The 17,378-nt window shown below is 44.5% G+C and overlaps 1 protein-coding gene across 4 annotated transcripts in view; it reads right to left on the reverse strand.

Annotated features, from left to right (window-relative positions):
- Nucleotides 1-17,378, reverse strand: part of SLC30A9 (solute carrier family 30 member 9) — an 800,207-nt gene that overhangs the window by 398,095 nt on the left and 384,734 nt on the right. For all 4 annotated transcript variants that reach the window (XR_014978192.1, XR_014978191.1, XM_085642175.1 and 1 more), the window contains exons 11-12: nucleotides 16,300-16,435; nucleotides 16,170-16,209 (exon numbers count right to left, since the gene is read on the reverse strand). Coding sequence is in view for 2 of the 4 variants with exons in the window: in XM_085642175.1 (XP_085498301.1) it covers nucleotides 16,170-16,209; nucleotides 16,300-16,435 (176 nt within the window). In the remaining 2 variants the exon portion in view is untranslated. The remainder of the gene's footprint in view (nucleotides 1-16,169; nucleotides 16,210-16,299; nucleotides 16,436-17,378) is intronic.

The raw sequence follows: 17,378 nt of genomic DNA on the forward strand, positions 1-17,378 counted from the left end.
TATGATGTCACTAGTTCTAGTGTACACCTTGTATCAGTCCAAACAACCCTTATGGTGATTGGTTGTAAAGTCAACCTTATAGACCAGCTATCCTAGTGGTAGCATGAACAAGAGCAGTCTTAGGCTAAACTCTGTATGGCATGTGAAGCCAGCTGTTATACCATTATAGTCCCTTGAATACCAAATGAAAGGACACCACACCAAGGGCCATATGTAGGTAAATTACATTTACCGATTCTTAAATACCGAATTTTACTGATTCGGTATTTATGAATCGGTAAATGTAATGTAGGTAAAGAAAATACCGATTCGGTAAGTGTCGGTATTTTAGAATCGGTATTTACCGATTCGGAATGGTAACCTGTATCTCATTGATTCCTATAGGCCAGGAGGCCCATAGGAATCAATGGGAAGCCAGTTACCATTACCGAATCGGTAAATACCGAATCGGTAAATACCGAATCGGTAATGGGGGGAGCTCAATCAAGGGTGGCAGGGTGTCACATTGACACCCTGTTGCACCCCTGATTCCTGCATGTGTGCACATGTGGCACACATACATGCCCTGAGGGCATGTGTGTCTGCCACATTGCACACATCTAAGGGCCAAAAAATGCATTAACTGAGTCATTCGTCATTTACCACCAACATTCAGTTGGTGGTAAATAACGAATCCCCACACCCACCACACACTCCCCCTACATCTCATTTCTGTATTCGGTATTTACCGAATCGGTAAAATTACCGATTCGGTAATTTTACCGATTCGGTAAATTACCGAATACAGAAATGATCCCCCTACATATCAAAAGCCTAAATACCAGTCGGTAACGGTATATTTACCGAAAATCGGCCGTTACCGACCGGTATTGGGCTACCTACATATGGCCTCAAGTATATATAGTTAGAATGTATTTATTCTAGCATATACCCTCAGCACTCTTTATGAGGTCAGAGGTCTAAGTACAAACAATTTCTTAAGTAGCATACGTTAAGTTACACAGGAAAATACAGTTAGGCCCAGGGGCCACGCAAACCATATACTAAGAAAGTGGTATAAGTACCACGTCACGAACAGGGAGTAGGCCTAGGGCCTAGGGAATCGCTGGGGCTACACTACCCTACCAAGAGTTAGGAAGTGGGAGGCCCACGGGAAGCGTGTGCAGTGTGGAAACACACACGCGGGTTACATTAAAGTCAATGGGAATGTAACAGTTAGAAATAGGGAGAATAAGGACACTTCCACGGGGGCTAGAAGGAAGCAACTCATGACTTAGACACTTGGATAGTCAATATCCACTGGAGTACTCGCGTTACCTCATCCACAGGAGACAGGTGCATAGGTGTGCAGATGTGTCGGGTGTCGTCGCTGGATCCTATGGATGCCTGAAGAACAGATGCTGGCAGGCGGCCAGGAGGAAGATGTCCGGTGGATCCAAGGATGGATCTTGAAGGAAGAACACCTGCAAGCAGAGGGGACAAAGTCTGGCTCACTAGCCAGTGACCGTGTGGAACCAGGAAGGAACCAGGCGATGTCGTGCAGAACACAGGTGATGTTGTGACGCTTGTCTCTGCAGCTGCGTGGACCAGGAGGTGTCGAGGACGACCAGAACCAGGATATGAGCTGTCCCACGAAGGATCTTGCTGCTGGCGGAGTCGACGTCCCGATTGGAGTCAAAAAGTCTTGGCAAAGGCAACCCACGCGGAAAGGGAAATTCGCTTCAGGTGCAGACCAGGAAGAACTGGGGTGCTTCTCTTTCACAGGTAAGCAAGGGCCAGTCTGGGTGAACCAAACCAGCAGTGGAAAGTTACAGGGTCGTCGTCGCAGAGGCTACTAGCCAACGGGCCAGCAACCGGACAGACGCGCCGAGCAGGAAAATGCAGAAGGGCCCCACGCAGAACTCGTGGAGTGTGGAGGGCTGATCTTCGGTGCAGATGGTGCTCGGGGTTGGGGCTTCTCAATCCCCAGAGAACAACTTTGAGGATGCCTCAGAAGCTGCGCTGGAAGCTACTAGCCAATTTTCCCAGGTAGCCGGTCCCACGTCTCTCGTCGCCTCCACGGATCTCAGCTCGGCTGTGGATGTGGATCAGGGTCGGAGATGTCTGGAAGTCAAGGCGCTGGTCGTGCTCTGCAGTCGGTTCCTCGTAGAACTTTGGGCAAAGCAAACGGCAGGTTGCTTGATGGTGCCTGTTTGCACAGGGTGGCCACTTCTTGGCCACAACGGAGATTCTTCAGTCTTCTTCTTGTCGTCGAATGTCCAGAGTTTCGTGTCTAGTTTCAGTTCAGGATAATCCAAAGTCCTAGGGACTCAGCTCCCACTCTTATACTAATCTGGGGGGCTGGGTTACCTGCTAGGTCCCTCCTATGGGTGGGACCAGGGAGGGGGGTGATTACACCCCCTTCCCTTTGTCCAGTTTCGCGCCAGGACTGGGGCTGGAGTGCCCCAGCACCGGTTTGAACCGTGCTATGCATAGGACACCTTGTGTGCCCCAGGCAGTGTCTCGTTTCTTTCATCCCTCCCTGCCCCAATACACTAAGTCCTGTCTGGGGTGGTGCTAGCACCTCCCAAGGCAGGAAACCTATTGTCCAAGCCTCCCTCGCTGGAAGGACTCCCAGCAGCAGGAGGTCAGACTTGTGTCTGTGGCAGCAGCGTCTATTTTGTGACGCTGGGGCTCTGGTTAACTTTAACTGGGTAAGTAGGATTTCAACATGTCTTCCCCCTCTAGAAGGGGGGAATACTATTCTCACCGCCAGAACCGGTGTGGATAGTATTCCAAAGTGTTAGATACCTTACACGACATGTTTTGATAAAGCCAAACCATAGTTACCATAACCGGGAGGATTATAAGGCACTTTAAGAGTATATGGTAGGCGATATCATAGAACAGCTATAAGGACATGGTTCCGAAAGCTGCAGACAGGCTCAGCTCACGCTAGAGCACCATCTCACATGTTACCAAGCACTCTGCCTCCAGGATTGTTAAGGCCTGCTATAGGAGTGGCTGACAGGTTACCCATGTGTCTATATATAAGGTAGGTATAGGGATACTACACCTAAGCAAGAGGTGATTACACGACCTTGCCCCAGCTGAGTGATCAGCCAGTTGTGTCATGATGGAAGGCCAGCCAGGGGTGGCATAATACATGCTGCAGCCCCTGGTAGGTCTAGGGTACACCTATTCCCTGGGTACCTAAGGTACACTGTACAGGGTCCAATAAGGTGATCCTTACCAATTGGGTTATGCACCTAAAGTACATAGTATGAATTTAGAGAGAGAACCGCTGGGCTGTGGTTCGGATTAGAAGGCCCACAGCCACATCCAAGTCGAAAACCAATAAAGCAAAAGCAAAAAGTGGGGGTGACCATAGGAAGCAGACCCTACTCTCCTACAACAAGCGGTGTTAATAGACCGCAGCCCTAAACTAAGGGAGGAGGTACTGTGGAGGGCTTGGACCACGTGCCCTTGAGAAAGTCAGTGCTTTGCTAAACGGCAGCAGGGGCTCCGAGGAGCTTGCTGACGGTTGGAGCACTTCAGTGAGGAGGTTAGTCCTCACGGCCACAGTAGGTAGCTCCAGCCCGAGGGCTTCGGCCGCCTTACGCAACGCCACAGAAAAGGTAGCACCTTCCTCCGAAGCCACGGTCGGAGGAGAGATGAAGCCAGTGTCAGGGGAGGTGTCAAGGCCACTGGCATCCCCCAGCTCATCTGCCCAGTCCTGTGATAACCGGCCCTGGTGGGCCAGAGGGTCATCAGACCCCTCCCAGTCACCACCGTCATCCGATTCCTGATAAATAGGGGTAATGACTGGAGCCGGGCGGAAGATGAAATGGTCATTCATCGGCGTCGGATGCAGCGCCGGACGGCACCGCACTGGTGCCGGGCCCAGACCGGGGCTGAACCGGGGAACGGCGTCGTCCTGAGACGGTGCCAGGGGTGGAACCGATGTCGACGCCGGGGAGGGGGGGGGCCCTGTGAGGTCGACCGGCATCAACTGAGATCCAGGCCTGGATCCCACGGGGACCTGCGGCGTCGGGACCGAAGTCTACGACGGCACCGGGGCCGCCGGCTCACTAGGCTTCCCAGTCAAGCCCGCGGGGCCCGAAGGCACGCCGGCAGGCGTCGACGGCAAAGCCAGGCCCCTCATGGCCGAGAGGAAGGCACTGATTTCTGCCGGAGTCGCGTCAGTCCCAGGGACCGGCGGGTATGGGGACAGACGCGGCTCCGCAGGGGTTGTATCACCCGGACCCTCGACCGAGTCGTGCGACCGGCGAGGGGAGTCCGAAGAGCGATGTTGTCTCTTGGACTTCTTACTATGCTTCGACTTACCCGAAGAACCCGACGAGCGGTGATGGTGGCTGCGGCTCCGTGACCGGTCCTTCGACCTCCTCCTCGACCGGGACTGTGAACGGCGCGGAGCCGAGTGCCGGAGCTTGAGAAGCTTGCGGGACCGCTCCCGCCTAGCCTTCGAAGTCCAGGCCCGGCAGTCGAGGCACGACTCCACATCGTGGTCGGCCCCAAGGCAGTAAAGGCACCGGCGATGGTGGTCCGTTATCGACATCAGTCGGTGACAGGAGTCACAGGCTTTGAAACCAGGCATCCTACCGGCACCAGTTAGAGTCGACGAGAGTAGACAAAGTCCAAAAAGTTTTAGTCAAAAAGTGACTAAAGGGGTAAGCTCTTCCCGGATCGGCGCTGTCTGGCGCGGAAAAAAGAAGAACTGCGAGGGCGGCGTCTAAGTACTCCGACGGCGTAATTCCGGCACACAACGCCGACGACGGACGCGGAGCCGCAGACGACGCCTAGCGACGCGCAAGGGGTACTGCTGACGAAAAATCTTTCCTGATCCAGCCTGACGCCTGGGGATGTTCTAAGGTGAGGAATCTAACTAACGTGTTTCTTTCAGATATCAATGATACCAGTACTGGATGACAACAGTATACAGGTAAGTAAATTATTTTTTTCTCCAATATTGAATCTTTCATAGATTCACATGTTTGAATCAGAATAGCAATGAGTAAACAGGACTTGCATACATAGGCAAGAATTGAATAAAAGAACAAGTTACTTACCTTCTGTAAAGCCTTTTCTGGTAGAGAGACTATCTAACTGCAGATTCCCCACCTTGTGAATGTCCCCAGGTTTCAGAGTGGCTCCGGACACTTTTGCTAGCAATTCATTTGCATGTCAGCAGGTGGTAAATTGTGACTCTGCGTCAGATCCGTCCCTGCCCCAGATGTGATGGCGGGGCCCCTATATATGTGCCATCACTGCTCACACACAACAGTTTCTTAATGCTCTCTGTCCATGCCAACGAACACAGAGCCACTGACATCAGAGTATGGCAGTGTGCGGACTTTCACATTTGGAATCTTATTAATGGACTAAGCGAGACCATTTCCCAGGACAGGTAGGAGGGTGGGTGGGTCAGTGAGGAATCTGCGGTTACATAGAAAAGACCAGAAAAGACATAACCAAATGTAAGTAACTTGTTGGTTCTGATCGAGACTTCTAACTATAGATTTCTCACTTTGTGAATGGATATCAGAAAGGAAGACCTACCCGTGTACCACAGTTCGGCTGATGCTAGGGGCTGAGTCGGTGTATAGCAGGCGCAGCTCCTTTAAGACTGTGTGACTACAGGAGCTGCCGACCCTGTTCAAACTAGGATGAATAGGAATAACCCAAATAGAATGATAAGCTAAAAATATAATCAAAACGGAAGGCATGGCTTTCATTTTGATTGCTTCACACTTAGAATATAGTAGGGATCTATCTAGAGCTCTGGAGAATGCACAAGACTAGTGTGTGGCTAAAATGGGGCAGAATTATGTTGGGAAAACATAAGGCTACAAAGGACATTATACCCAATACCATCCCTTAATTATCCTTTGAAGTATTTGTATCTATACCTTAGGTATGACCTTATAAAGGAAATCCTTGTGGTATACCTTAGAGTATTTTTAGATTGAAACTGGATCCCCAATCTCTTATCCAGAAGATTACATCTTAAGAACTCCCTCACTGATTGTGAGGTTGGGTCAACTCTGGTACCACCATCTTACGAGGGTGGAATGAGATGGCTGATGATGCCACATTACGTGGGTGAGACCACCTCATCCAATATCTTAATATTTTGAGATTAGGTGATCACCTAGTATAGATAATACTCAGGTAGAGAGGAGTAAGGAACATCGTCCCCCGAATAATGCCTCACAGCTTTCTTTGGTGGTTATGGATGGCGATGAGGAATGCAGCCTTGATGGTGAGCAGATGGAGACGTAAACTGTGCATTTGTTTGAAAGGAGTACACATCAGGTTAAGAAAGGACCAAATTAATGTCCCACTGTGGCATTACAAATGGAATCAGCAGAACACATGAATCAAGCTCTTCAAAAAAATTAATTACACCTGGTGACTTGAAGAGGGATAGCTGATCCGGACTACATAAGGCGAAAAGGCAACCCTTAACTGTTGCCACAGCAGAGACCTGCTGGGCTAAAGAAAGACCAAACATGAGATGGGTGAGATAAGGAGAGGGGTCTGCGGCTGGCCAATTGTGGTCGAGCAGCTACCACTGTAGATCTTTGGCAGTCTCGTTTAATACTTGGATGAACTCTGACAATTGCTCTTGGTGCCGAGCTCACCAGAGACTTCATATCCCACTGCAGAGCCTTCATGTGCCACCTGGTTTGGTCCACAAGGAGAATGCAAGAAGCCGACAGTGCCAGAAGCCTGAAAGCACTCTCACTGAGACCCAGATCAAGGGATGAAACATTGGGATCATAGCCCAAATGTCCTGGACTCGTTGAGACGATGGGAAAGCTCAAAACTGCACCTTATCCAGGAAGGCTCTGACAAAGGGGAGCGATTGTGAAGGGGTCAGGTTTGACACCGGCATCTTGATGGAATATCCCATTGAGGTCAAATAGTCGGCCATCAATCTCGGAGGATGTCATTTCACCCTCTTGGATAATATCCTTTGCTTCATTTCTCTTATTTTCTGGATGATGTATTAGAATAGACCTCTGTCTGTCGTGTAGTCCCAGTATGACAAGTCCATTAGAAGCTCTGACAGTAGTAGCCGCAAAAGCTGAGAAACATTTTGCTACATTGTCTAGTCTCCTTCCTTCTTTATCAGGAGGTGAAGAGGAAGAGGTAGAAGAGTTCTGTGATCTTCTCTGGACTTCCCACATAACTTCAGTCAGGTCTTGTGTGACCTATGAGACATGCTGTATAGTCTTTTGGAGCCTTGTATTTCTTATCTAGGCAGTGAATAATAACTGCAACTGAAGCTGGGCTCTTTATAATCTTTAAACACTCTGGCCGACATATTCGATGATAGGAATAGATCTTACAGAGTTTTGAGTTGTTACTTTAAAGTCATACAAGACACATTCAGTTGGTTTGATAGGCAAAGGAAGCTGAGATGCCTTTTATTCTCTCTTGAGCAATGCATGAAATCGGCCTACATCATCTGGTGGTGAGTCAGCTGGGTGTGGAGTAGGCGGAGCAGATAAAGGCGATACATAGACATTCCATACAGATGCTCTTTCAACTGGAGGTTCATCCGAATTTCGCTCTGTTCATCATCATAGTACATGTCTTTATCATTGGGTGGTATGATAGGCCTTTTAGGAGGAGGTTCTACTAACTGACTAGGTAACCTTGGACTAGAAGACAATGAGACAGTCTTTGGTGATCGAGGTGTTGAAGGGCCAGTATAAGTCGGCACCCCTGGCAATTTGGGTTGTTAAGGGAATTGCTTATAATAATCTGTTAACATTATGCACACGTCCTTAACCAGAGCTGTGGGCCCCTGCATCAGGGGTCCGTCGTGATAGTAGTAACCTACTTCTATGTGCTCATATCCATAATGTTCCTGAAAAGTTTCTTTGTTTCTAGTTCGCATGCCTAGCCGAGACGGTGCTCGTTCACTGAATGAACATTCTCCTTCCATATATTGGTTATCATCATCATTGTCTTCATTGTAGTATTCTGAGTCTTGTAAATGCTTAGTTAGAGAAGGCGATATCTTAGGAGAAACATGATATGGGAGAATTGGCACTGGAATTCTGTTATCTGAAATTAGAATGACCCTTGAAGGTCTTGCCTTGAGTCAGTCGACAATGTTGTTGATGGTGGTTTAAGTATTGATGATGACTTATGTGTCTTCATCTCCCTGTCGATGCTGTTGTCGTCAATGCTGGCACTGTCGATGTTGTGATTTCATGCCTCGTCGACGATGTTTCTGTTGATGACATTTTAGATCTTGTTTATTCTTTGACTTGATCTTTAAAAATGGAGATGCAGATTCTGAGTGAGTTCTCTGGAGACTTGGCTCCTTTTTTCTGTGGAGTTCTCAAACTTCAGATGTAGAAGTATGAGGTCTGGGAGATGATTTCTCAGTGCTTGTGCCTTTTTCACTCTGACTCATCAGAATGTTCACTTTGAGAACAACCCTTAGGAGAGTATTCTTCTAAAAGGTCTTCACCTTTTTTGGAGTATCGTGTTCCACTTCTGGAGAGGGACTGTCCTTACCTTTGATTTTCTAAAGCCATAGAACTAATCTAGAGTCCCGGTCTTTAAGTGTTTTGGCAGAGAAAATGCGTTCGATCTTGCACGCCTAGGTTTGTGGGAGGGGTTTAGACAATAAAAAATATTCCTTGTAAGGATTGTCGTATAATATGCTTAGCTTCCCACTGGACCCTCAATGTCTGAAGAGAACTCTTTTAGGATTATCTGCCATGATATCAGTTAGGAGACGTCACCCAGAGGTGGGAAAGCTTGTTGTAGGTTGTTGAAAGATTCATTTTTGTCAGAATGGATAAAAAAAGGTTTTCCTGTGCAAAAAACTGAACGGAGCTCAGGGAGGCCACCTTCACATGTTGTACAGTAAGAAATGCGAGGAATGATGTCCCTGTGCTTTGATTGATTGAAGGTTGGTTCTTTTCTATTGATGTGGATAGGCTAACAATGGGCCTCTTCAAGCTAATAAAGCCTAGCTTAGCTTTTGAACCTATAATAATAATACCAATATGACTATCGACTTGACGATGGGGATTATTCAAGCAAGTGGCTCTATGAAAGATCCAATACTAGAAAATAACAACTACCAGGGTGCCTAATGTCCTAAGGTTAAATAAAGTTTGTCCCGAAGAGTCCTGTAAAATCTGTGATAAACGAGGGGGTCACTTCATCACTCTTCAATTCATTCCATGAATAAAGATCATTATTTAAATTGAGAACATATTTATCTACACCAGTACTTACATACTCTTTATAATAAACCTGTTGAAAAGCCTTATCTTGTGCTGCGTAGGGCACCTTCTCCAATTCTGATGCAATGGATATCTTGTTCTTTCCTTATCAGATCTTTCTCAGTTCTCTAAATGTTTATTTTTCTTTAGACTCTTATTTTCAGAAACGTTCTGAACTCTCCCTTCATCCTCTGAAAAGAACCAATACATTGCATTTTCCTCAACACGCCCTTTATGTATTTTAGCTACTGCTTACTGAACTGAATTTTTAACCTGCCTCATAACTAGCTTTTTAATCACATACTCTTGCATCTGTTCACTTGATGGAGCAACCTCTTTATCAGCCAAAACACAAAGGAGGGCAAAGGGAGGTTTACAGACCTAGCAGGAGTTGACTCCTCAACTTCGAAACCAAAACCACATAGTATCTCCTGGGTCTAGAAATCACACTGAAGTGCTACTGGAGTGCCCCTTTTAGAGGACGGATTCCCATACCCACCCGAAGGTGGCATACTTCATCAATGGGTAACATCCTCGCATCATGAACCTAGTGATGAAGCGGACTACAATCCCCTCTCTACGAGGGAGGAGCTCAGGGATGTTTTTCTTGTGTGAAGAAAGGTGAACTTATTACCTAAAGTAAGCAGGGTGTGGTTAGGGGTGCAAAGGAAAGAGTGAATGCGAAGTAAAACTAGTCTAAGGGTATGCAATAGGCTTTATTAAAGCGTCCTTAGACCAGGATTGAAACCAAGCTATAACAGGAAAAATAAGAACGGTCAGAGTGTGAGAAAAGGTCAAGATGTTTCAGCCTAATACCCTCACAAGAGGTATGATGGCCTTCTTCAGAACCTAATGTGTGCTACTACAATTATGTGGCACAAAAACTGAAAAAATGTCAATATACAAAATATAAAACCAGTGGTTGGAGTGGTAGTCCATTCACAGTTCCACTGGAAGGTGTTTGTCTGAAAGAGCCTACGAACCAGATTATGGCATATATCCAATTCCATATAGTAATCAACAAGTACTTATTGCAACAATTTCATGTTTGTAGGCAAATCCTGTCGCTAAAAAACAAGTAGTATGGGGAACCAGTACACCAATGCAGGCAGTGCTAACTGTTGAAATGTTCTGGCTTACCTGCAAAAGTCAGGTAATGCACCTCAACTTAACCATTGTGCAAACTCAAGGTAATGTCCAGGCCTACAATTTTAAAATGACAAGTGTAAATTAGAACCTCAGGACCTCCACCAAATGACTCTAGTCACAAACCAAGAGCATTTCCTCATTATATCTAATTGGTGTGAATCATGTTTAAAAGCACTATGACGTGTACTCCCTACTAGGGTGACACACCAATAGGTGTTGCATGTTTCTGTAATATATTGACAGGTTTAGCTCATCTCTTAAAGCAAAATCTAGTAGCCGATGACAACAGTTTCGCAAGTATCTTGTCAATAATTATAGGCGTAGAATGAGCCCCAGGTATCTATTCTGCCTCTAGGATCAAAGTACTGATTAATAATATGGCCCCTTCTTCTTACATTGTCATAACTAACTAGAGTTGATCAATTACAGCAAATACTGCCAAATACGAATATGGAAAGTGCCCAGCTGCAGGTCTATTATAATACGACCACCTCCGGCAATGTTGCAAAGTAAATAAAGCAGCCCAATATATATGCCGTTGACCCACACTGGTCAATCGCAAGGGAGCCCGTCATCCTGTTAGCCGAATTTCTGCCCTCTGCTATTAACCCTAGCCCTGTCGCAAAATAATTCTACCACCCCCAGCTTTATTTACTTTGCAACATTGCCAGAGGCAACTGTGGGACTCGTTCTACTCCTTTGAGTAATTGACAAGGCACTTGCCAAACTATTGTTGTCATTGGCTACTCGATTTTGCCTAAAAAGGATAATCTAAACCCTTCAATATATTGATAGAAACATGCAATACCTATTGGAGTGTCACCCTTATAGGGAGTACACGTCACACAGTGTTTTTAAACATGATTCACACTAATTAGATATAACGAGGAAATGCATTTGGTAGTCATATGGTAGAGGTCCCGAGGTTCTAATTTACACTTGTTCTTTTAAAATTCTAGTACTGGATGTTACCTTGAGTTTGCGCCAGGGTTAAGTTGAGGTGCATTACCTGACTTTTGCAGGTAAGCCAGAACATCTTAACAGCGACAGTATTTCCCCATGAACATGAAACTGTTGCAATGAGTGCTTGTTGATTATTATATGAAATTAGATATATGCCATAATCTAGTTTGTGGTCTGTTTCAGGCAAACACCTACCAGTGGAACGCTGAATGAGTGGACTACCACTCCAACCACTGGTTTTGAATATTGACAATTTTTCTGCTATTCTTACCCATAATTGTCGTAGCACACACTAGGTTCTGAAGAAAGCTGCCATACATCTTGGGAGATTATTCATGAGGAAAAAAAAGTCTTTAGGCTGAGCAAAAAATATAAAGAAAACAAATAAAAAGGTGTGATGTCCTCATGCATATTTCCACCACATGTACTACTGTAGATTGTCAGAGAATGTTAAAGAAATAAGGGTCCCCACAAATCGCATTTTTTATTTCACGGGGTAACACTGATAACGGATTACACGTTACAAGATGGCCAACATACGGTTGTACTATGGGTGTTCCTGTGGTCATATTACACGCTCGCATCGATCGAGCAGTATGATAGATATGGTATTCTGGGCGAGAAAATAATAATATTCATGCGCAAAATAATTTCTGCCCTATTGAAATATATACTGAAGATGAACATATAAAGAATATTAGTCATGTGAGTATCATTGCCTACTACAAGCCGACTTTTTAACATTCAATAGTGGTCCCTCTTTTATGTCCTTGAACATTATCAAAACCCAACCGACATGCACGGTTGCTTTGGTCATAATACATGCACGCACTGATCAAGCCGTATGATAGACACAGCATTCAAAGTAGGTAAATAGCAAATGTTTATAAGTAAAATAATTTCCGTTTTTTTTAAATAAACACTGAAGAGGACTATTTAAAAAATACTAGTCATGTGGGTAGTATTGCCCATAACAAGATGGCCAACACTTTTAAATTCTATAGTAGTCTCTCTTTTATGTTCTTGGACACTATCGGAACCCAACCGGCTTGCACAGTGGGATATTTAAATGGCTTGGAGCAGGGCACTCTGTTTCACGCCCTTCGTACACGAGGATCTCTTTCACGTCAATCAGGTGAGAGTGCTTTTGATTACATCCTGGTTAGTGAGTTAAACATGCTGATAACTACCTTGATGTAGATACGGCAGATCAGCGGCTTTCTGGCTGAGGGGTTAAGAGTTTAAAACAATGTTTGCCTTTTTCTAGTTTATGTTATAGACAATGCCAAAATGCCTCAATAGGTATTGGCACCACCGCTAAAATTGTAAGAACGAGAACATCGCAGATTTCTAAAAACGAATGTTGCAATTATACTCAGATACACAGTTTTGGTTGACGCGGTTTGTTGAAAAAGAACTATATATTCATAGGTAATGGCTTTTTAGTGGTCGAATCGTACCTAGATTATTTGAACTAATAAAAGGTTTGTGATAATACAAAGATAAAACATACTCCAACTCTTTCTCTCCTTTTGTCTTCTCTCAATGACATGCGTATAGAGTTAAATAGATTTAAAAGGACTATGTCATCTTCATTTTGAAAAAATGGAGTATTACATTTGTAGACCTTGGTGAGTCTCTCCCTACTCTATAATCAAGACTAGACTTTGTACTCATGTGTCTCTTTTTGTTAATTTGTTACATTTGAGAACTCTCAATGATTTGGATACAACATTACAACTTTGGGAATATGAGTTTTTTGATAAATTAGCACAATGAACTAAGTGTTTAGAAATTGCATTCATATGATGATATTTTTATTAACAATATTTATTCAAATGTGTACGTTTATGTCTTGTGTATGAAAAAAGAAGTGTGTATTATCGCTCTTTTTTTCAAATAAATTATTAATGTTTTGATAGTATTTTTTGCCGTTAAAGTCTTTTTAAGCTTTAAGGAATGCTTAATGTATTGTCTGGGTCTGTTTCACTAAAGTTATGTTTTATGTGCACATTTTTTGACAGCCCTAAAGAAGTCCTGTGAGGTTGGGACGAAACGCATAGGCTGTGGCTGTATCTTGTTATTCATATGCATTGTAATGAAGAATTATGAACAAAAGAAAATAATAAGAAAAAGGTTTTCAAAAGAAGAAGGTTGTTATGTTGTCGTTGGAGTGAAAAAGATACTTCTACTCTTGTTTGTTTGACACATGTATTTTTCTGCTGATAGTTATTGATATCCAGTATAGAAACTGTGCTCCTCTACTCTTGTTTTGCAGATTGTCAGGAGTAAGTGAAAAGAATGAGGGAAACTTATGTTAATGTATGACTTGTGTATATGTGCACTGGAAAACTCCAAATAAGTCCGAAATCTTCTAAAAACATAAAAGAAACCTACAATGAGCAAATTCCGGACTTTGGGAACTGGTATAGAGGACCCCGAAGCAACTATGAAACATCCTACCATGTTAATCAAAATACAGCAAATATACCATTTAGATTTAAATGTTAATACCAAACATGCAAATAAAATAGGGTGCTGAATTGTTAACAAACACAGTCTTCGTTTCTAACTCCTTCACGACTTTAAGTCTGATTTGCTAGCAGCACAAAATATTGCATTTGCAGTCAGAAATTCCAAATCTTGGCCTGCCATATCAAACTTATGGGTAAACCCCCACCGCATGAAAGCTTTTCAACATTCCTACGGGTAAAGGTGAACATGGGAGAAAGCAGAGATAAGGGAAGTGGTGAGAGAGTTTCCATAGAAAAGGTTTGGAATTTCCACAAACTCGGAAACTTGCAGGTGTTCACAAACACTTTGCTCAGCTATTTTCTTTTGGGAAATACTTGTAAATCAATTTCTAAAAACTTAAAGTGTGTTTTCAGAGCGTGAAAGATGAAAGGATTTCTCAGCATGTAGAAATATTTTCCCAAACCGCCCCCACCCCTTTTTAGGTTTCGCCTAGCAACGCGCATGCGTTGCTCTGCGAGACTTATTGTAAGGGGCTTTCAAAAGCTCACCACACACGGGTAACCGCAAGCAATAGGCAACACAAACACAAGCGTGGCCTATTGCTTGCGGTTACCCGCACGGGCGCCATATGTTTTGAATAATCGTGCCCAGACATGGGCGCGATAATTCAAAACATATAGCCTGGTGCTCGCTCTCGCGCGCCGGTGCCATGGAAGTCTAAAGTCAAGCCAGGGGCACTCGAAGAGTTTGTCTGTATCGAGGAGGTGCCTTTGATCTTTAGTCGGGAATTTTGACTTTACCAGTCACAGCCTCTACCAATCAGAACCACCCATCCTGTCCTCGTGCATCGCTACATCTGGGTTGCCGCCAGGTTACGTAAATGAAGACAAAAAGCTATTGAACTGTAAAGGGCATGGTGGCTCTTAGCAAGATGTTGATAACACGCCTTGTGCTGTAAATAATTGCAATTCATTTTCTGCAATCTGCTTTGCGAAAATAATTTACAGGCGCTTCACGAGGCTTCGTGACCTGTAATGCGCTCTGCTGCACGCCTCTTTCTGTAAAATGTGCCAACTCTGTCACAGGGTAGGAAATGGAAGAGGTCAGAAATCGTGATGATTTCGTAATTGCGCTCATGACTTCCTTAACACCTGAAAACCATGCTCATATTTGGCACGCGGAACGTCACGGGAGACCCAGAACCGGCTAATATGGGTTCTGCGATATTCTGATGAAGCCGTGAATTGGCGCGTGATAACGCACTCAACATACATGGCGTGACTCCTTCCCTGACATCAATCAGTGGCCATCAGGGACAGCAGTAAGGTCCAGACAGGCCTTTTATTCCAACGTAGATTTCCCTGCTGGGCTGGAACGCTTGGAGCCCAGTCCACTCCTGGTGCCGCTGTCACTTTCCCCTGCTCCCCGCGCTTAATTGCAGCAGGCAAGGTGAGGCTTCAAGAGGGAGAGAGAACGAGCGGGAGGAGGAAAGCACAGAGACAGCGAGCAGAGAGAAAGAAGAGAGAATGGCTGGATGAGAAAAGATGGTGTGAGGAGACAAAGGGAGCGGGACTGGTTTGTGCATTTTGGCCAGGGCTGCTTTTGGTTCCCCAATAAGGCCCTGTAAGCAAATGCCACTCCTGGCACTGCCTTTGCTTAGTGGCAGTTTGTAATGTGCAGCAGTGGTGAGGTGGGCACACACACAAGCTCTTTCACACATATACCCTGCACACACAAACACACACATCCATTCACAGCATGCACACAAACAAAAATACACAAACGTTCATACACACATGCACACACCCAACATAAACAAGCATTGGCATAGCCAATAGGTCTTGTCTTTGGAACATTATAAGTGTTTAGCCATGCAACACTTGATGTTGTTGCACCAAGGATATTGTGCTGGATAACTTAACACTTATAAGGTCCCAAAGGCGAGACCTATTGGCTATGCCAATGCTGGTTTCCCTCAAGAGCGTAGGGCTTATACCTGCATGCCTATTCATGATCTTGATAGATTTCTGTGTGTAGGCCATATGATTTTGGTAAATCCAAGAAAAGAGTAACTTGGGCGAAACTTTCCGCTCATGACTTGGCCTCTTTGATGAGAGTTTCTGAAACCTAAAAATATATTAGGCTGCACAAGCTGTTGCTGTTTAAAGGCTTACATTTATTAAGATCTTAATACCTACAGCACATCTTGCACCAGTACCACTCTATCTTAGAAGAGGAACATGCAAGCTTGGGAGTGCCTTTGTTTTTCTTTTGTGAAACGATCGCCCATCAACATATGGTCATAAAACATATACATTTCCATACCTCCTTCAGACACCAAGGAACCTGCCAATATACAGTATGCCTATAAACAAAAAATATATATTAGCATTATGAAAAATGTACTATTAAGATGCTTAACATATTGTTGTAGAAATCGAGAAGCAGAACCTACCCAAAATAAGGATTCAATAGGCTGCGGGTGCATCAACCCGATGATTCCATGATACCATGAAAGTCCGGCTCCCATCATGAAGATGCCAACCCCACTAATGAGTGAAGCGATGTACCGCATGTTGGTGAAACCATATCTACAAGAGAGAAGAGAAAGGCAAATGTTGCATTTGTTTCAAATACTTAGGTGTTCACAATATTCTCATGGTTGGAAAAGGAACAAGAGACTTAAATTAAACACATGATATGCGCCACACATGAAATGACTTGCCCCAGCTTCAACAATGTTCCAGGGCCTTTGATCAGAATGCTACTAATTGTGCTCTACCGTCTGACAGTATACGAGGTCATGTGACTCAAAGCTGGTGTAAAACGCCATTCTACTAGACACAGAGCTATGAATCTTCTCTATTTAAGGATACATTGCTCGAGGTGTCAAACAAAAGCAGCAACAATACCAGTTTTTAACCCGCAGTCGGAGCACATGAGCAGTAACTCAACTGAAAACCAAGGTCACAACCTAGTAAACTGGTGGATTAGAAATTCATTTACTGTGTTTTCTCAAGTATCCCACCAAACCTGATTAAGCCGAGAGCCTACTACGCTCTCTTCTTTGTGTGAACGGGCAGTTACTGCCAGTTTTACCCGGTGACAACTGGTTGTGGAAAGGGGCACAAGAGGAAATAATTCAAGCAAAACTGCCAAAAATAATATCTGTGCATGTTAAAAGCCACTGATTGGCGCATAGATGTAAATAGGTGAATACCCAATGAAAATATTCTCTACGCCGTGTGTTTTTGCATCATTAATTAACTCGGCATGAATTGAACCCAAGGGTTTTTTTTTGTTTTTTTTTAAGTGCTCTTCACTATTTAGCGCCCCTCACAGTTCGCTAGAATGTAACACAGGTACTAGAACTAGAAGAACTGTACAGCACAACTACATTCTGTGTTAGCGGCGGCCGAGCTCTGGGGCAGTGATGCACACATCTTTGACACGCATCAAGCATGCGGAAATCAGCAGACCAAAAACAAGCAGAAATGTCATTGTACCTACTGTCATTCTTCTTTGTATTCATTT

This window comes from Triturus cristatus, chromosome 2_2 (genome assembly GCF_964204655.1).
Source record: "Triturus cristatus chromosome 2_2, aTriCri1.1, whole genome shotgun sequence".
Taxonomy (NCBI): domain Eukaryota; kingdom Metazoa; phylum Chordata; class Amphibia; order Caudata; family Salamandridae; genus Triturus; species Triturus cristatus.